This window comes from Periophthalmus magnuspinnatus, chromosome 1 (genome assembly GCF_009829125.3).
Source record: "Periophthalmus magnuspinnatus isolate fPerMag1 chromosome 1, fPerMag1.2.pri, whole genome shotgun sequence".
NCBI classification, from domain to species: Eukaryota; Metazoa; Chordata; class Actinopteri; order Gobiiformes; family Gobiidae; genus Periophthalmus; species Periophthalmus magnuspinnatus.
The window spans coordinates 29,644,400-29,660,322 of NC_047126.1; the positions used below are offsets into that span (position 1 = coordinate 29,644,400).

The following is a 15,923-nucleotide window of genomic DNA, read 5'->3' on the forward strand; positions in this document are numbered from 1 at the left end:
TAGTCAACTGGTTTGCTGCTGTAACCCTGAATCGAGCGAAAGAATGGCAGCATAAAATTTTCATTTGTGGAGTTGTTCATGTTCATAGATTTCTTACTTTATTTTATGTCGCATCAGCTCTGCAACATGATTTAATGTCTTCACGTCATGTGCATCATTGCCTCAAGCGGGTATTTCTTCACTGTCATGGCATGGCATGGTTTTTGCTAAGTAGATTTTCTTTAGTGTTAACCATAATGTTCTTGTTATTAGGTCTGTCATGTTAATTACTACATCGACTTATTGTTCAAAACACGCTAGATCCCTTCCTGCAGCAGTTTAGCGAAAGCCTAGTTGCCAGCTCAGATGATGGTGCAGTTCTACATGGTGGTATATCACGGTGTGGTGCACCGGGGCCACTGCCAGGAACAGACAGACTGCAGCAGAGCATTGTGCGCTCTGCTGAGAAGGTGAACGGCTGCAGCCTCCCATCTCTCTCCAGGACCTGTACGTCTCCAGGACTCGGGGGCGAGCAGGTTGGATCACAGCTGACCCTTCTCGCCTTGGACATGGACTATTTGAGCCCCTCCCCTTGAGCAGGAGGCTACGGTCCACTCGGTCTAAAACCTGTCACCACAAGGAAAGGTTCTTCCCCTCTGCTGTTGGACTCATGAACGCTCTATAACACCTGTCACTGTCACTTTAAACTACTGTAATTAACCTACTTGCACTGTTGTTCTGCCAATACTGTGCATTTCATATTTTATATCAAAGTCTATGTTTCACCTTTTAATTCATGGCCTTATTTTTAATTCATAGTCACAGTACGTTAGTTCATAGTCATCATAGTTTATATATATATAATTATTCTTTGTTTAATTTTGCACCAAAATGCCAAAGCAAGTTCCTAGTTTGTGAATTTTGTTCACTGAAAATGACAAGAAAACTGCTTCTGATTCTGATAGATGAACAGTATTTTATCAGACTCAATATTTATTGCATGTACCTTTTTTGCACTATTGGGGACTTTGTTCTTAATTTTTTGTAATACTAGGCCTATATGATGACATTTGAGTTGATAGATGGTCCAATAATTAACTTGCATAACACATTATAGATACTAAAACTAACTACTTTAGTGTTTCATTGTTCTATTTATATATTGCTGTCCACATTATGCTTCATATGATGCATGTAGTAAAGGGTTTACTGTTGTCATCCTGCTTTAAGGTTATTGTGAAAGTAGTACAAATTCATTTCAATATTATCGTTTATTGTGATATTTTCAGATTCAGTATATTGCACTTCAAAATGTGTTATGACAGGCCTAGTTGGTATACACAAACGTTGCTTGCAGTGTAGTTGGTTTCTTTAAGGATGCATGGATAATCTCATTTGGTATGGTCGCATCAGTCCTAATCAAGTCTGTGATTAGATGCAAATATATCTGTTTTTATTCTGTTCAATCCAAGCCTCTGATCCACTTCTCTGAGAAAATGTGCTGAAAAGAAGAACACTTATACCATGCCTTATTTAAAGTAATATAACTTAAAGAAAATGTGTCTAATATTTAAAAAGCAAGAATAACTGATTTAATGTAAACGTAAAACTAAATATCATAACTTACTCATCATAACTCTTTTTCTATCACAGGTGAGAGTTATGTCTGCGCCTCTAATGAACCCTTCCGAAGAGTGGACTACACCAAGAACGTCAATCCCAACTGGTCTGTGGGCTGCAAAACCAGCACCTCCTGCTCCCTCCCGTCCCTCACCTCCCTGAAGAGCGAGATCCAGCGAGAGTCCAAAGACTTTATCAAACCCAAACTGGTGACGGTCATCCGCAGCGGCGTCAAACCTCGTAAAGCGGTGCGGGTACTCCTCAACAAGAAGACGGCTCACTCCTTTGAACAGGTGCTTAGTGACATCACCGACGCCATCAAGCTGGACTCTGGGGCGGTCAAGAGGTTGTACACACTGGAGGGCAAGCAGGTGAGTGAGTTAGCATTAGCATTTTAGATTTGAACGGCAGTAGCAAGCTGTCAGTAATGGCACGTGATCACAGCTAGTTGGAAAATATACAAGGTGCAGCCATAAAACACAGTAATACAAAAATAATACAATGCCCATATTACACTTAATCGCAGTATTCATCAAAATGACTTAATAAAAGAAACACATCTGCTGAGTTCAACAATATAAAGCTGCAGGGTTCAATAGGAGCTGACGTTACCGTAAACGTCATCACAACAAAGAGCTGTGAAGTTGTCGACGCCTCTTATGGATCGCTGCACATCACACTAATGAATAGCAGATTTTTTTTCCTATTTGTACCAAAATGACTACGTGACACTGCTAAATCCTACACGTATCACTGCTTAAGAAAATAAAATTGGTGAACAAAGTAAGTACAGAGCAGTGGACATGTGCTGGTCACAGTGAAAACGGGGGTTGATTGAGTAATCTTTAATCTTTAATCGCTTATTTTCAAGATGCCATATTTTCAAACGTGCACGAATCACTTCAAATACAACTTTGAGAAATGAGAAGGGGAAACTTTAACTATAAGATGGTTAAAAGCTCAGAAAAGTCGATTTTGCAAAATAGATCTGCTTTAACAATAGCAAGTTTTCATCATTAAATCCTCAGGGAGTTGACAGCCCGTCAAGTAGACACATTTTTGCAGATTTTGCCCAAATCCAAAAAAGCACAGCCTAAAAACTAACACAGCAGTTGGCAAATATACCATCGGCTGTAGTGAAAAGTGGTGAAAAAGAGATAATGTGGCAGATGAAGTGCAGAGGACTTCCAGATGGGTTTGGCTTTGGTTTAATCTGTAAAAGTACAAGGATTTATAGACTTCAGCTGTGTCAGCAGTCTGGGTAATTACAGCGCATTTCATCATTTCACCAAATTACACAAAGATGCACTTCTGTTATCTGAACAAGACTCTAATAAATGGGGCGTTTTGTTTTGTCCTTTTTATCCATAACCATCACTACATATTCCTCCCCTTCATTTAACACTCTGTAGACATATGAGCCGTTTACAATGGAAGACCCCATCTGTGTCACATTTCTATCACACTATTCATTTAGGATCCATGTGAAAGGCTCCCTGGTGATGTGAGAGGAGGTGAACTTGGACACACGCTGCCTAATCACATAGATTTATACTGTGGTCACATCTGGGGTCGTACTTAACGTAGCCAATTACTCATGATTAATCATCATATTGCAGCTCGGTCAGACGTCGACATTCTTTACTTTTGCACGACGAATGGAGCCGGATTCTTGTCAAGTTAACTGTGAAACAAAAGATCCTGGGTTATTCTGCATAAAAACGACTAACCCTGTACCGCCCTGTAATCTCACAAACATGTTCTGAAATGTTATGTCGTCCAGGTGCAAAAGAAATTCTGTCAACTGGGCCAAGTTTTAGAGTAAAGACGTTTTGCGGCTCATCCAAGTGGCTTCTTCAGTTCTGGTCATGTGACTCATGGTATTGCACTTCAAAACTTTGATCCCATTGACAGAATAGAATTTTCCTTTGCTATGGACTGTTGTATTAGTCTGTGAGTTCATATTTCAGTCTTTTTGTAAATTCCTCTTGACGCGTTTAAGATTAACTTTGAACGGATTTCTCTTATTAAAACATAAATCGCAAATGTAAGAGCAATCGCAGTGCTTGTCAGGAAAATCAGGAGATATTTTTCCATATTGTTCAGCCCTATAAGACAAATTGCAAAGGCTGTAAAAGAAGAGGTCAAATTTATATATATAAGAAAAAATACATGAAAATGAAATACATGACTTTGATATGGCCATAAAGGTGAAAGGTTATGTGTTAGTGACTAGTCAAAATAAAATGAGTTATTAAAGGCATGTGTGCTAGAGGAACATGACCGTGTTCAGTTTGGTGAGGCAGTGCCAGCTGACTCAGATGAAGTCCTGATGTGTCTATTTCCATCGGCTTTGCACCAGCTGCTCTCCAGACACCACCACGAAAACTGTAGGTCTGTAGGCAACAAAAGAAACTCTTGGTCGATTAAAAAGAGGGTGTGGCAGACTATTTAAAACAAGTATTTCTATATGACCCAGACTACACTTACAAGACTACAACTGCATGGGAGTTGATACAAAAACAGCTATTTATGCAGAAAAGTACTAAGATAGAATACTTATTTGACTAATATAATCTTTGAATCGACTAAAACGGCATCAACCAATTAATCGAGTAAACGACTAAAGGCCTAAGGAAACTAACTGCCACCAGGAACATATTCGACTTGTGTTGTCACGATACAAACATTTCAAACTCATTTTCGATGCTAAGGAATAGACTCGATACTGATTCCGATACCACAGTGATCATAAAAACACTGATACAGCTCAAGATCATTTTAAAGATATTCAGGAAAAGTTCATTTTTGTCCTGTGAATATGACTTTTTTAGTTTTAATCCTACTTTTAGTATTGATTAGTATCTGATTTTCAATACTTTTGACAACCCTAGGAGACATAGTATAATAGTATAATTAAGTACTTTATGATCTCTATGTGTTCTGCATGGATCACACACTTTTAAAACTGTGTATCCCTTTGTATGAAATAGCAAGAAGACCTCTGATTTTAGTCTTCATACTGGAATCTTGGGCAGTTGGTTTATTCTTAGTATGTGTTTGTCTTCAGCACAAAAAAGAATCAAACTCATCACTCAAAATATACAAACGATAAGATATAAGTAAAAGGGCTCATATTATGGTATTTTCTGATCTGTTATAATGTTTCCTCATCAACAAAACACACCTTAGTTTGTGTTTTGTTTCATTCATACATGTTTAAGGCAAGGCAAGTTTATTTGTATAGCACAATTTGTACACGAGTAATTTAAAGTGTTTTACAGAATAAGAAAGACTTTAAAATCACAATACAACAAATCAAGACATAAATAATCATCATAAAATGAACATTAAAAGAGAAAAGTGCAGAATAAAAACCTTTCAGTCATATGCACTGGTAAGCAGAACTGTTTTGACCCTGGATTTAAACATTGTCAAAGTAGAGGCCTGTGTCACATCTTCAAAAAGACTGTTCCAGGTTTTAGCTGCATAAAACTGAAACACTGATTCCCCATGTTTAGTCCTGACTCTGGGCACCAGCAGGAGGCCGATCTCAGAGTGTGAGATGGTTCATATGGCACTAACATGTCAGAGATGTTCTTTGGTGCTGGTCCATGGAGCAGAACAGAAGAGGTTTAAGGCCATACAAAGCAAAGAGAGGGCCTGGATATCAAAAGTAAAACTTATAAAACATGTTTATGTTGTTTTCAGTGAATATAGCATAATCAGAATAATAAACGGTAACATCTAAATATGTTGTGTTTGCAGTTAATACCCCATAGAAATAAAATACCCCCCTCATGCTCCAGCTAGGTACTCCTAATCAGAATAAGGGCCCCTGGGTGCCACTGGGATCCACCCTCTGCTCCTGACATGATTAACATGTGTTCAAGTAAAGTTTTAAAAGAGAAACAGTGGATCTGAAAGTTTGTGTATGTGACATAATATTGTCTAGACAGGGATCGTCCCATAATGCATCATGGCAGATTGCACTGTTTACTTTAGATGGAACTGACTGCAGCGCCAGAGCCAAAGTCCTTATTTTTCCTTTTTTTTGTGGAATGAATATATTTCATAAGGATGAGACTTTTGGTACACCTTTGGACATGTTTGGCTTATTATTGTAATAATCTGATATTTTGAGTTTAGTTCAAGGTTAACACGTTTTGTTGTTTTTGTAACTGGTTGTTTTGTGTTTGCTTTGGCGTAGGATACGGCCGACAGTAGCCCTTGTGTTCAGAAAATAAACAACCAGAAGAACTGTGTTTCCTCACAGAACGCTGCAGTGTGTTATTATTACATTACATGGTGGATTTAAACTGTGTCTGTAGTGAAGAATTACAGGTAGATCTAGAGTAGTTTTCTTTTGTTTTTTTTGTAATATCCATCCATCCATTTTCTTCCGGCCGGGTCGGGGGTCAGCAGTCTAAGCAGGGACTTCCAGACTTCTCCCACCCCAGACACTTCCCCTGTATTTCCAAAAATATCATATTTATTAGAAAGGGATGTAGTTACACATCTATGGGGTAAATACTGCTAACACATAACATCATTGAATCTACATGTTGCCTTTAATCATTTTGAAAATTATGTATTGTCGACAGTAGCTCAGTTGGTACAGTGTTTGTCCACTGACTTGAAGGTTGTCGGTTTGAATCCCGTGCTTGATGTAAGCATCATTGTGGGCACATGAGAAAACAATCTCATGTCTCCATCTTTACATTTGGTCTGGGCATGAAAGGGTTACGCCTCCTTCAAGCTCTGGAGAATTGCAGCTCTAGCTAAGAGACTGCTAAACATAGAGACTTCTAGATAACATATTCCTAAACATCGACATTTGTAGCCAACATATTTGGACAGAGAACACTTTGAACTCTGCCCTCTGTGTATTTTATAGTGATAGGACCAATATTAATGCAAATAATCAGTGCTAATGTTGGTTTAAAAAAAAAAAAAAGTGGAAAAATTATGATCAAACAGAGAAGCAGATCCAGTTTTAGTCTAATAATTTAAATGATATAAATTAAATGTAATAGAAAAATTATATATTGAGTATATTGTAAAAATCAGTAGTGATGCGGGTGGGGATTTACATTGCAGTGGTGTTTAAAGCATAAAGTTTTGTTAATGTACTAAAAGCATTTTAATAACTTTATACCTGCATAAAACCCCTAAAAATAAACATTGGCTGATGTGATTATTGTAAATTATTTCAAAATCTCCTGTTCTCATGGACTCTCACGTCTCGTCTTGTCCCACTTTTATTTATTAATTAATGTTACTGATTTCACTCTCATCTCTGGAAATCAAATTATGTTGCTTTTACGGAAGATGAACCCATTAAGCTGAAACCCAAACCTTAACCAGAGCCGTGCACATCCAGTCTTTGACAGTTTAACTCAATTAGAACGCCTATGTTACTTAAAGGTGATCTGCAGACTCAGCACTTATGGCTTAAAAATGAAACTTGTTCCTGATAAATGACTGTACTAATGAGTGGAGACGTGTTGTGTTGGCAGTGGACAGTGTATTGCATGGGCGCTTCCTGTATCGCGTGCCCCTCGGCCTTGTGGGAGCTCGTGGAAGACGCCCACACATGCCGGAGATAATCTGTGTGTGGTTCGTTTAGCTGAGTGTCAGGGAGAGTCTCTGCCCTGATATGCTTCTGTACATCTTCCTGCAGTTCTCCAGGCAGTGTGTACAAAATGAGACGAGCACTGATTTAAACAAGACATGTCAGTATTACAGATGCAAGAATTAATATATTTTATTAATGTTTTTGGTGAAATTCTGTGTGCGGAATAACTCTAGACTGGGAAGCATCTATTGTTTAAAGGTCCTATATTATATAAAATTGACTCTATTGAGATTTAAGTCATGTTAGAATGTTGTTTCCTCATCAAAAACATACCTCGAGTTGTGTTTTGTTTCATTTACACATGAAACAAAACACAACTCAGCTACCTTTTACCTTTAGTTCTGCAGAAATTGGCAATTCCAGGGCTGAAATCATTTGAATAAACAAACTTTGAATGAGTCACATCTCGAATCAAACCAAATGTCCAAAAGCATAAAAACCAACCAAGACTTTTCTAAACTACAAGTCCATTCCAAGTAGTATTGTTTAAAAAAGTAAAATTTCTAACTTGATTTCGATATTAGGGAATAAACTTGACACCTGATGCCAATTCTGATAAATAAACACTCTTTCTTTAGACATTAGAAAGTCATTTTCAACATTAAATCATAGTACTTTCTTTTCTATTCCCATGTGTCCTTATATCTTTGCAATCCCTCAGTGTCCAGTAGGTTCCATAGTGGTCCATGGGTGTGTACTAGTCTATGTGTCTTATACTTGTTCAGATACAGCTCAAGATCATTCTAAAGCTCTTCAGGAAAAGTTCATTTTTGTCCTGTGTTCGTTTCAACACTGTCGACAGCCCTATTTCCAAGTCAATGAAACTTTATTCTCTTTTACAGTTAAGCCGTCGTAGTCTCCATCAGGACAGTGCAGGTCCAGCTGTCAGGTGCAGGTCCTTTTGAAGAGTCCCACAAAGCCTCCTTGTCCACTCTCGGTGAACATTAGCCTTGGTTAGCCTTAGTTAGCCTGCATTTGCGTGCGTTAGCCTTATCTGAGCCAACAGAATCAGCTGCCGTCTTTCAGCTCGACTCCTGCTTTACATGTCAAAGCAGAGCAGGCAGCCAGAAAATACGATTTCTCCATTTGTCTATTCTGTAATTAGTCTTTTCATTCTATTTAGGGAGCGCTTGGCCGTCCGGTGCAGGCAGGAGGTGTGAGATAAGACACAAAAGTGAATGGGCATAGTACAAACAAAAGCTATTGTAAGTATGTGCCGTAAAAATAAAGTACTGGATGAATAAGACGTCTGAATGGTAGAGTTGAGAAATAATGGAAATAGTTGAGGTGAGTGAAGGGGATTAACCAAAACAAAAGTGCAACAATTATAAAATCGTTTGGTATAATCTGTGGTGATGTTTTGGTATTACCAGCTAGTCCCTTTTACATTCAGTTTGAATCCAAGACCATAGAGCGTGACAAAGCTCTGTTGTCCTAACTTGGGACAGTCCAACCACAGCTGCTAATTTCTTGTATCGTTCAGAACAAAATATATCACTTATTTTACCTGACATAAGTAAGAGTTTGGTGTTTTGATTGTTGATTCTGCAGAAATCCACGCTATGTCTTCACCCTCTGAGTTTTTGTTGTTGTTTTTTTCACATATAAGCCACCAACGGAGCATGCGTCTCTCTGATTGGTTAATCCACCTGTCAATCATGCCCTGTGGAATCGGGGGGAGACAGGATACAGTTCCAAACCCACTCGTCTTTATAAAGTTTAGTCAAAGCACATGTTACATAAAAGTATACACAGTTGGAAATTGTCTGATTCCTCTGGGTCTGACATGGTTTTCCAGTGTGATTTTGTTCCATTTTTATCTGAGTTTAGTTAATGACATGAGTCCAGTTCAAAATTTGTAACTGATCCAGACAGACCTAAATGTACAACTAATCTGAGCATGTTTACAAACAGATTTTTAAACGTATTGGTGTTCCTACATAGGCCTACTCTACTTCAGCAACAAGCCATGCGTTTGTCCTGTTCTGTACTTTTTATTATTTCTCAGGAGCTAAACTGAATATTTTAGCACAAATTTACCATCAAAGACGCAGCAGACACGTCTTCTTTTTCAATGAGCTGGTTGCATTTATTGTGCTTTTTGTCTGCTCTGGTGCGATGTGTAGAATGTTTGTCACGGTCCATTTTGTCCATTATGTTCAAAATGGAAGGACAGTCAATATTTGTTGGGTTTCCATTGATTTGGTGTTTTGACAGACATCTATGTCACTGAGGACAAACCCTTTTCGAAATGCTCCACCATGTTAGCCTGTTAATATTGCATGTTTTTATTAGTTGTCAAAAAAATGTGTAACTTTCCCAATGCATCGCCTAATTATTCGCCGTGATGAATTTCTAAAGGCTTTTCACACAGGCCTGTCACAGTAACTACAACATCTACTTATCAATAAATGATGGCTACCAGGAATTTGTATATAATATATTAAACAACATACTGTGGTTGTGTCTGCTGTGTAATTACAATCTATGACACCTGTGGATCATTATGCAATATTCATCTTAAAGGACTTTATGAAAGACAGACCTCTGCTGATTTCCATTTTAGAAAACTGTGGTGCCCAATGGGAAATGACATCACAACAAAGAGCTGATAGCTGCAGATCAGACAAGTGAGCGGTGGATTTTTTTCATTTGTACCAAACCGAGTGTGCAGTACTGCCGAATCCTATGAGTATCACAGATTAAGAAGATAAAATTGAAGAATGAATTAAGTACGTCACAGTGCGTGTATGTCAGCGGAGGTGAAAACGTGGGTTGATCAGGAATATGGTGTCTTGAAAATAAGTGATTAAAGATTCCTCAAACATGCATGAATCACTTTAAATACAACTCTGAGTGAGTAAATGATGAGGGGAAACAACAGTGCCTTGGTTAAAAGCTGGTTAAAAGTCCATTTTGCAGAATAGGTTTGCTTTAAACAATAATGATATACAGTATTTTTGTTTATTGTCTATATTTTCTTCAGCAAAATGTGAAAGATGTGAAAACACGTCAATCTCTTTTTTAAAATGCAAGAATTGTCTGAATTTTTGTTTAAGATGTGCATTAATGATGGAGTGATGTGGATTAATTGATGTTAGTGCAATAGATCAGCTCACTAATTTGCACTTTTGGGGTGATAATGTGCCATGTGTGTGTTTTTGCAGCACGACTGGGCATGATTTGTAGGTGCCTGAGACTGGAAGTATTGAAGAAATGGTTGAGAGACTTTTTTGTATCGTCTCTTTGTCAGTTCTTTTCATGGTCACTGCAGTTATTGGGTTGTTGTCTGCTCTGGGTGTGTGAATGTGGAGTGGCTGCACTGTCTATTGTCTCTGGTTTGTTGTTGTTTCTCCATAAAGGAAACAATAAAGGCTAATCTAATCTAGTTTGCAGATGATAAAATTAGTTTAAATTCGATACAGACCACACACAGCAGTCTCGTTTTGACCCTAAGCGCTGCATTTACAGTATATTTATCTTACCATCTGAAGGAGTGCTCTTGTTAATGCAGGCGCTAATGCAGGCACTAATGCAGGCGGTGCGCAGCGTGTGCAGAGAATAAACTGTTACATTGATGGTATCAGTGAGGATCATCAGGATTCTGCCCACAGGACTGTACTTAGATCAGCCGGGTTTTCTCAGGTCACCGCTCCAGGAGTGGTGTGGTCGTGCATACCAATGAGCTCCAAAGAGTTCAGCCGATATTTACAGTTGCCCTTCTCAGAGAATCCTCACAGATCACACCAAGGACAGACAAAACACAAGCAAGATATTAGGTATACACAACAGCACGAAACTGCTGCCAACAGAATGTAAAAGACTGACACAAGTTAAAGTATTGTCAGGTAGCGATGTGACCATATCGGAATCTCAACAGTACGATATTTATTGCGATGTTTTGTGGAAGCTTTTATACTGTTACTCTCAAATCCAACGAATTAAGATTTAAAATGCATAATAACTGAAGCAAAGGATCACTGCACATGTAGTTAGCACCAAAATGATGAACAAAGCACAGTGATATTGTGACAGCCCATGATATTATTGTGAGGCTTTTGATGATACGATATCAGTATTTCAGTTTTTGTTATGTGTCTATTGGCAGGACTTAGGAAGCAAGTATTGTAAGAACAGGCTGGGTTCATTGGGAGATGAGTACCGTATTTTCTACACTATAAGTCACACTTTTTTTCATAGTTTGGTCGAGGGCGCGACTTATAGTCAGAGACAATTTTTATGTGAATTTTTTTTTCTTCATTATTATGCATTTTTTGGCTGGTGCGACTTATACTCCGGAAAATACAGTATATTATCCACCTTATTCCTGAAGCTCCCATGGACGCCGCCATCGTCATTCGGGTTGTATTATTTTGCGTGGTGCTGCCATCTTGACAATAAATCAGTTCTATATGAATTGTTGACTTGTTGGTGCACATGAACATACAACTTTTTTACACAAATAAACCTATAATAAGAAAAGCTGAGCAGCGAAACGTCTTTGTCCAATCACAGATTTGAATATTTCTTTCACTATGGATCAGACCTTGACGACTGAGACACAAGTCAACCTACTTTATATCATATTTTGGAAAGAAAGTGCGGTTTAGTCTCATTTAGAAGCAAAAGTAGGCGGACAGAATAAGGTCAATAGAATCCTTATATTTCAGATTGAGTTAGATGGTGGATCTTAAGTCTGTTGTAGAAATGTTTAATTGTCAAACAGCAGATCAAACAAATGAAAACTAAGAAAATGTTGGTAGTCATTTCAGTCCAGATTTATACGTGTTTGTATGTGTTTTGCTTTGCTACTAAATAGGACACAGTACAGACAGACACATTACAACACAGTCCCGTACAAACATAATGTGACAGTGTGAGGTTTTGGGGCCATGCTGTACTCTGGTGGACTGCTGCTGCTGCTGCTGTGAACTGATGCATTATGACACCATTTTACGTGACACTTTGTGATGTTGAAGTCTCTTGGCCTAAGCACTGTCTAATAATACAGTGCCCTCTATTACTATTGGCACCTCTTCTGCTCCCAAGCTGAGACTGAGCTGAGTTTTGGGTCACTGGAACCAGCCACTAGCCCCTTGTATTTAGTTAAGATAGACATACATCACACACGTAGACACAAGATTATTCATGCATACAAGAATGCTGCAAACCTTTGTTACATTTTCTCTTTTTCTTTTGATAAGGTGATGTGAAATAAGGGTGAAGGCTGGGAGAGACATTCAGTAAAAGAGTTGGGACGATGCTGACAGTATAGTATCTGATATTATAGCTCTGTTCCTTGACACCAGGTTTACCAATACACTTAAAGTTACGTTTAACCATTTCATTTTTAATAGTTGTTTTTTTTTTTTTTTAATAATTGTATTTCTTCCCCAGAGTGACAGCAGAGGATTTTTATAATTGCAGTAGTGATTAATGCAAATTTTGAGGCATCCAGGAATAAAATATATCAAAAAGTAACACTAAAACAGCTGCACTACCAACCAGGTGGCTTGCTCAGTGCTTGTGTTGGTGATTGTGACTCCCACTAGACATAATGCTGGGTGGTGGTGTTTTAGTGGCATGTCACTAAAAAAGATGACCAGGCGGGCTTCCTTCGTATAGCTCTGTCCCGGGTGTGAGAAAGCGGAAAGCACAGTCTTCCATGTCTGTTTGGAGCTCGTCTCAAAGATGTTTCATACATGACCTCCTTAACGCCTCTTTCAAACCTCTGAGGCTCTTGATCCAACAGGAAGGTGTCACTTTTGCCAGAGGATGTTTTGCGGTGGTGTTGAAAGAGGCACTTCTCAAATGGCTGAGCTGTTTCTCTAATGTTTATGCTGTTACAACCCTCTGTACTGCACTTTACTGCAAACACTACTCCTGCTGAGGCCTGTCACAATGATACATTTTGAAGAGTGATATATTTCTACAGATATACAGTGGTCCCTTGTTTATTGCAGGGGTGACGTTCCAAAAATAACCTGCGATAAACGAAATCTGCAAAGTAGAAAACTAGATTTTTTACAATTATTCTATATGTTTTGCAGCTGTAAAACCCCTCACCACACACTTTATACACTTTTCTCACACAGGCATGAACATTTTCTCACATTTATCTCTTGTTTAAACACATGATCAATCTACGAGGTTGGACACTTAAGAAATGATTAATAGTGACTCCGGTGTATTTCACAGTTCCTCGGACCGCGCCTCTTCGTCCTGGCGCCACTCCGCTGTAATGTCTCGTAATGTTCTTTTTCCTGCAGTCACTGATCCACAAAGCTCAAGCAGACTCCATCCACACGATGTTACAACCCTTTTTGTATCCTTGTTAAAACTTATTGCTGCTGTTGTCCTTATGTTATTTTGCCACTTATTTATTTCGAGTTCACATGTAGACACATGTGAAGTCTCTCATGGCGCTGCGTTTCCGTGGCACATCTTCAAGCTTCAGAGCGGAGCGAACCTGGCGTCTTGAGCGTTCAGGAGTCAGACACTTTGTTCACGTGTCCAAAAGGTGAAAAAGCTGAACTTTTTGGCGTTTGACGCACAGCGTCAACCAATAATAATGCTCCAATGATAAATCACTGGAGCAATAATGCTCCAGTGATAAAGGGACGTCATTACCCAGAACAAGTAGAAAGACATCAGCCACATGCCACCGCAGAGCCAATCACCTCCGTTGATAGGTTTTATGTAATAAATACTCTTTCAACCTGGTCTGCAACGTTCAGAAAGACACAGGAAAAACAAAACATCCAAAGGCACTCGCAGACTGCAATGGTCAAGATAACATGCGTCCAGAGCGTCCATGATGCGCATCGGAGGCACTTGTCAGCAAATGCATCCAACTATAGGCGCCCAACGCGTTCTTGACGCCCCACAGTCACACTGCTAGCATCGAACATTTATGTAAATTTGGCTGAATGCATTCTGTATTGTACAGGAGATACGTCATGTCCATTAGCCAATCAGGACGCAGAACAGGTGCCTTCATACACTGTAAAATAAAAGCATGCAACATTGCACTAAAAAATCCACGAAACAGCGAGACTGCAAAAAGTGAACCGCGATATAGCAAGGGAATACTGCACTGCAATAAACAATATTAAAACTGCTTTATACAACTAATACAATAACAATAATGCAAGATATGCCAAGTAAACCATTTTTAAATAGACAGAATCATTAAGTGGCCTGAGCTGTAACAAATAAATAGCAGAATGAAGCAATAATTAGGCAACACAAATTTATTTGTATAGTAAAAGAAAATTCTAATCTGTCAACTGGACAAATTGTTGTAGGAGTGAAGATGTTTCGCTGCTCATCCAATCCGCTTCTTCAGTTCTAGTCAGATTACTGCAGGACACTGCCTTATATCTATCTGAAGGGAGGAACTAACTAAACTGAAAGTAACACACATGTTGTTTACAGTTTCTGTTTGTTGGCTTGGTCTACTGAGCTACACTAAGTGTGCACTGTGCCTGAGTCATACTTGGCATAATCATTCAGGCTACTTTATTTGTTTAGCAAAATTGGTACATAACTTAATTTAAAGTGCTTTACAGAATAAGAAGGACATTAACATCACAATACAAACAAATCAAAACATGAATAATCATCATAAAATGAACATTAAAAGAGAAAAGTACAGAATAATAATTAGTCACAAAAGTCACTATTTCAACCCTCTACAGCATAAATGTTGTCAAACAAAAATATCTCAAATCTCTTCAGAAAGTGTACACATGAACATTTTTGAGCCCCAAAAATATATTGCCCCAGCTTTCAGAAGTCAGTTATCTCGACAGGTCTACTCCTGCTTGTCTACTGTTGGGTATCAAATCTTTGGTTTTTTGAGAAGATTATTTAAAAATGCTAAAATGCTAAAAACAAAAGTGCAGATGAGTTGTCTGCCTCGGAGACTTCACAGTGGAGCAGTTACAGAAAGATTAGAAGGTCAATGAGTCTGCTGATTGTTTACAGAGACCAGACAGGATTAAACAGCACAGTTTATGCAGGTCAGCAGCCATGAAATTACCATAGCTATTGTTCACTGAAGCATTAACATATGCACCATCTGACACAAGCAGCGGTCTAGATTACATCAGCATGTGGACGTGATTAATTTTTAAGATTTTTTGCATGAAATCTAATAAACAGGACAATTTATAGGTCAGTTCCCATATAGTTTCTGAATGGTCTTGAAATATATAAGGTCTCGCTGTAATCTGGCATATTTACACTGTGGCAGTTACAGAGGCCAGTTAATATGCACTGTCCCTGTGCATACACCAGTATTTTGCAAAAAACAAACAAAAACAAAACAAAAAACAACATGTATAAAAAGTTATTACTCCTGTGGTAGTTTTAGTTGATATCAAATAATAAGCCTTTTCTTTCATTGACACTGTTGTATTGTGACGTCAGGATTCAGTTCATAGTACACATTTTAAACACAAAACATGAGGAAAGACAAATCAAATCAGTGAACTGCTACATAGTTTTAAGAGTACTTCTTCTGCAGTGAGCTTGGCCCTCACACTTCCGTGCTCTGGTGGATTTGGCCTACATGTGCATGAGGCTGTGGCACTGTCCATTGTTGCTGGTGACCTCAGCCTACATTATACTGGTCTAAGCTGGAGCTGCACGATCAACGTCACAATGTCAATCATCACAACTG

At 38.5% G+C, this 15,923-nt stretch overlaps 1 protein-coding gene across 2 annotated transcripts in view; it reads left to right on the forward strand.

Annotated features, from left to right (window-relative positions):
* dclk2a (doublecortin-like kinase 2a) overlaps positions 1–15,923 on the forward strand; it is a 48,807-nt gene that overhangs the window by 7,938 nt on the left and 24,946 nt on the right. For both annotated transcript variants that reach the window (XR_008648680.1, XM_055221302.1), the window contains exon 2: positions 1,633–1,970. Coding sequence is in view for 1 of the 2 variants with exons in the window: in XM_055221302.1 (XP_055077277.1) it covers positions 1,633–1,970 (338 nt within the window). In the remaining variant the exon portion in view is untranslated. The remainder of the gene's footprint in view (positions 1–1,632; positions 1,971–15,923) is intronic.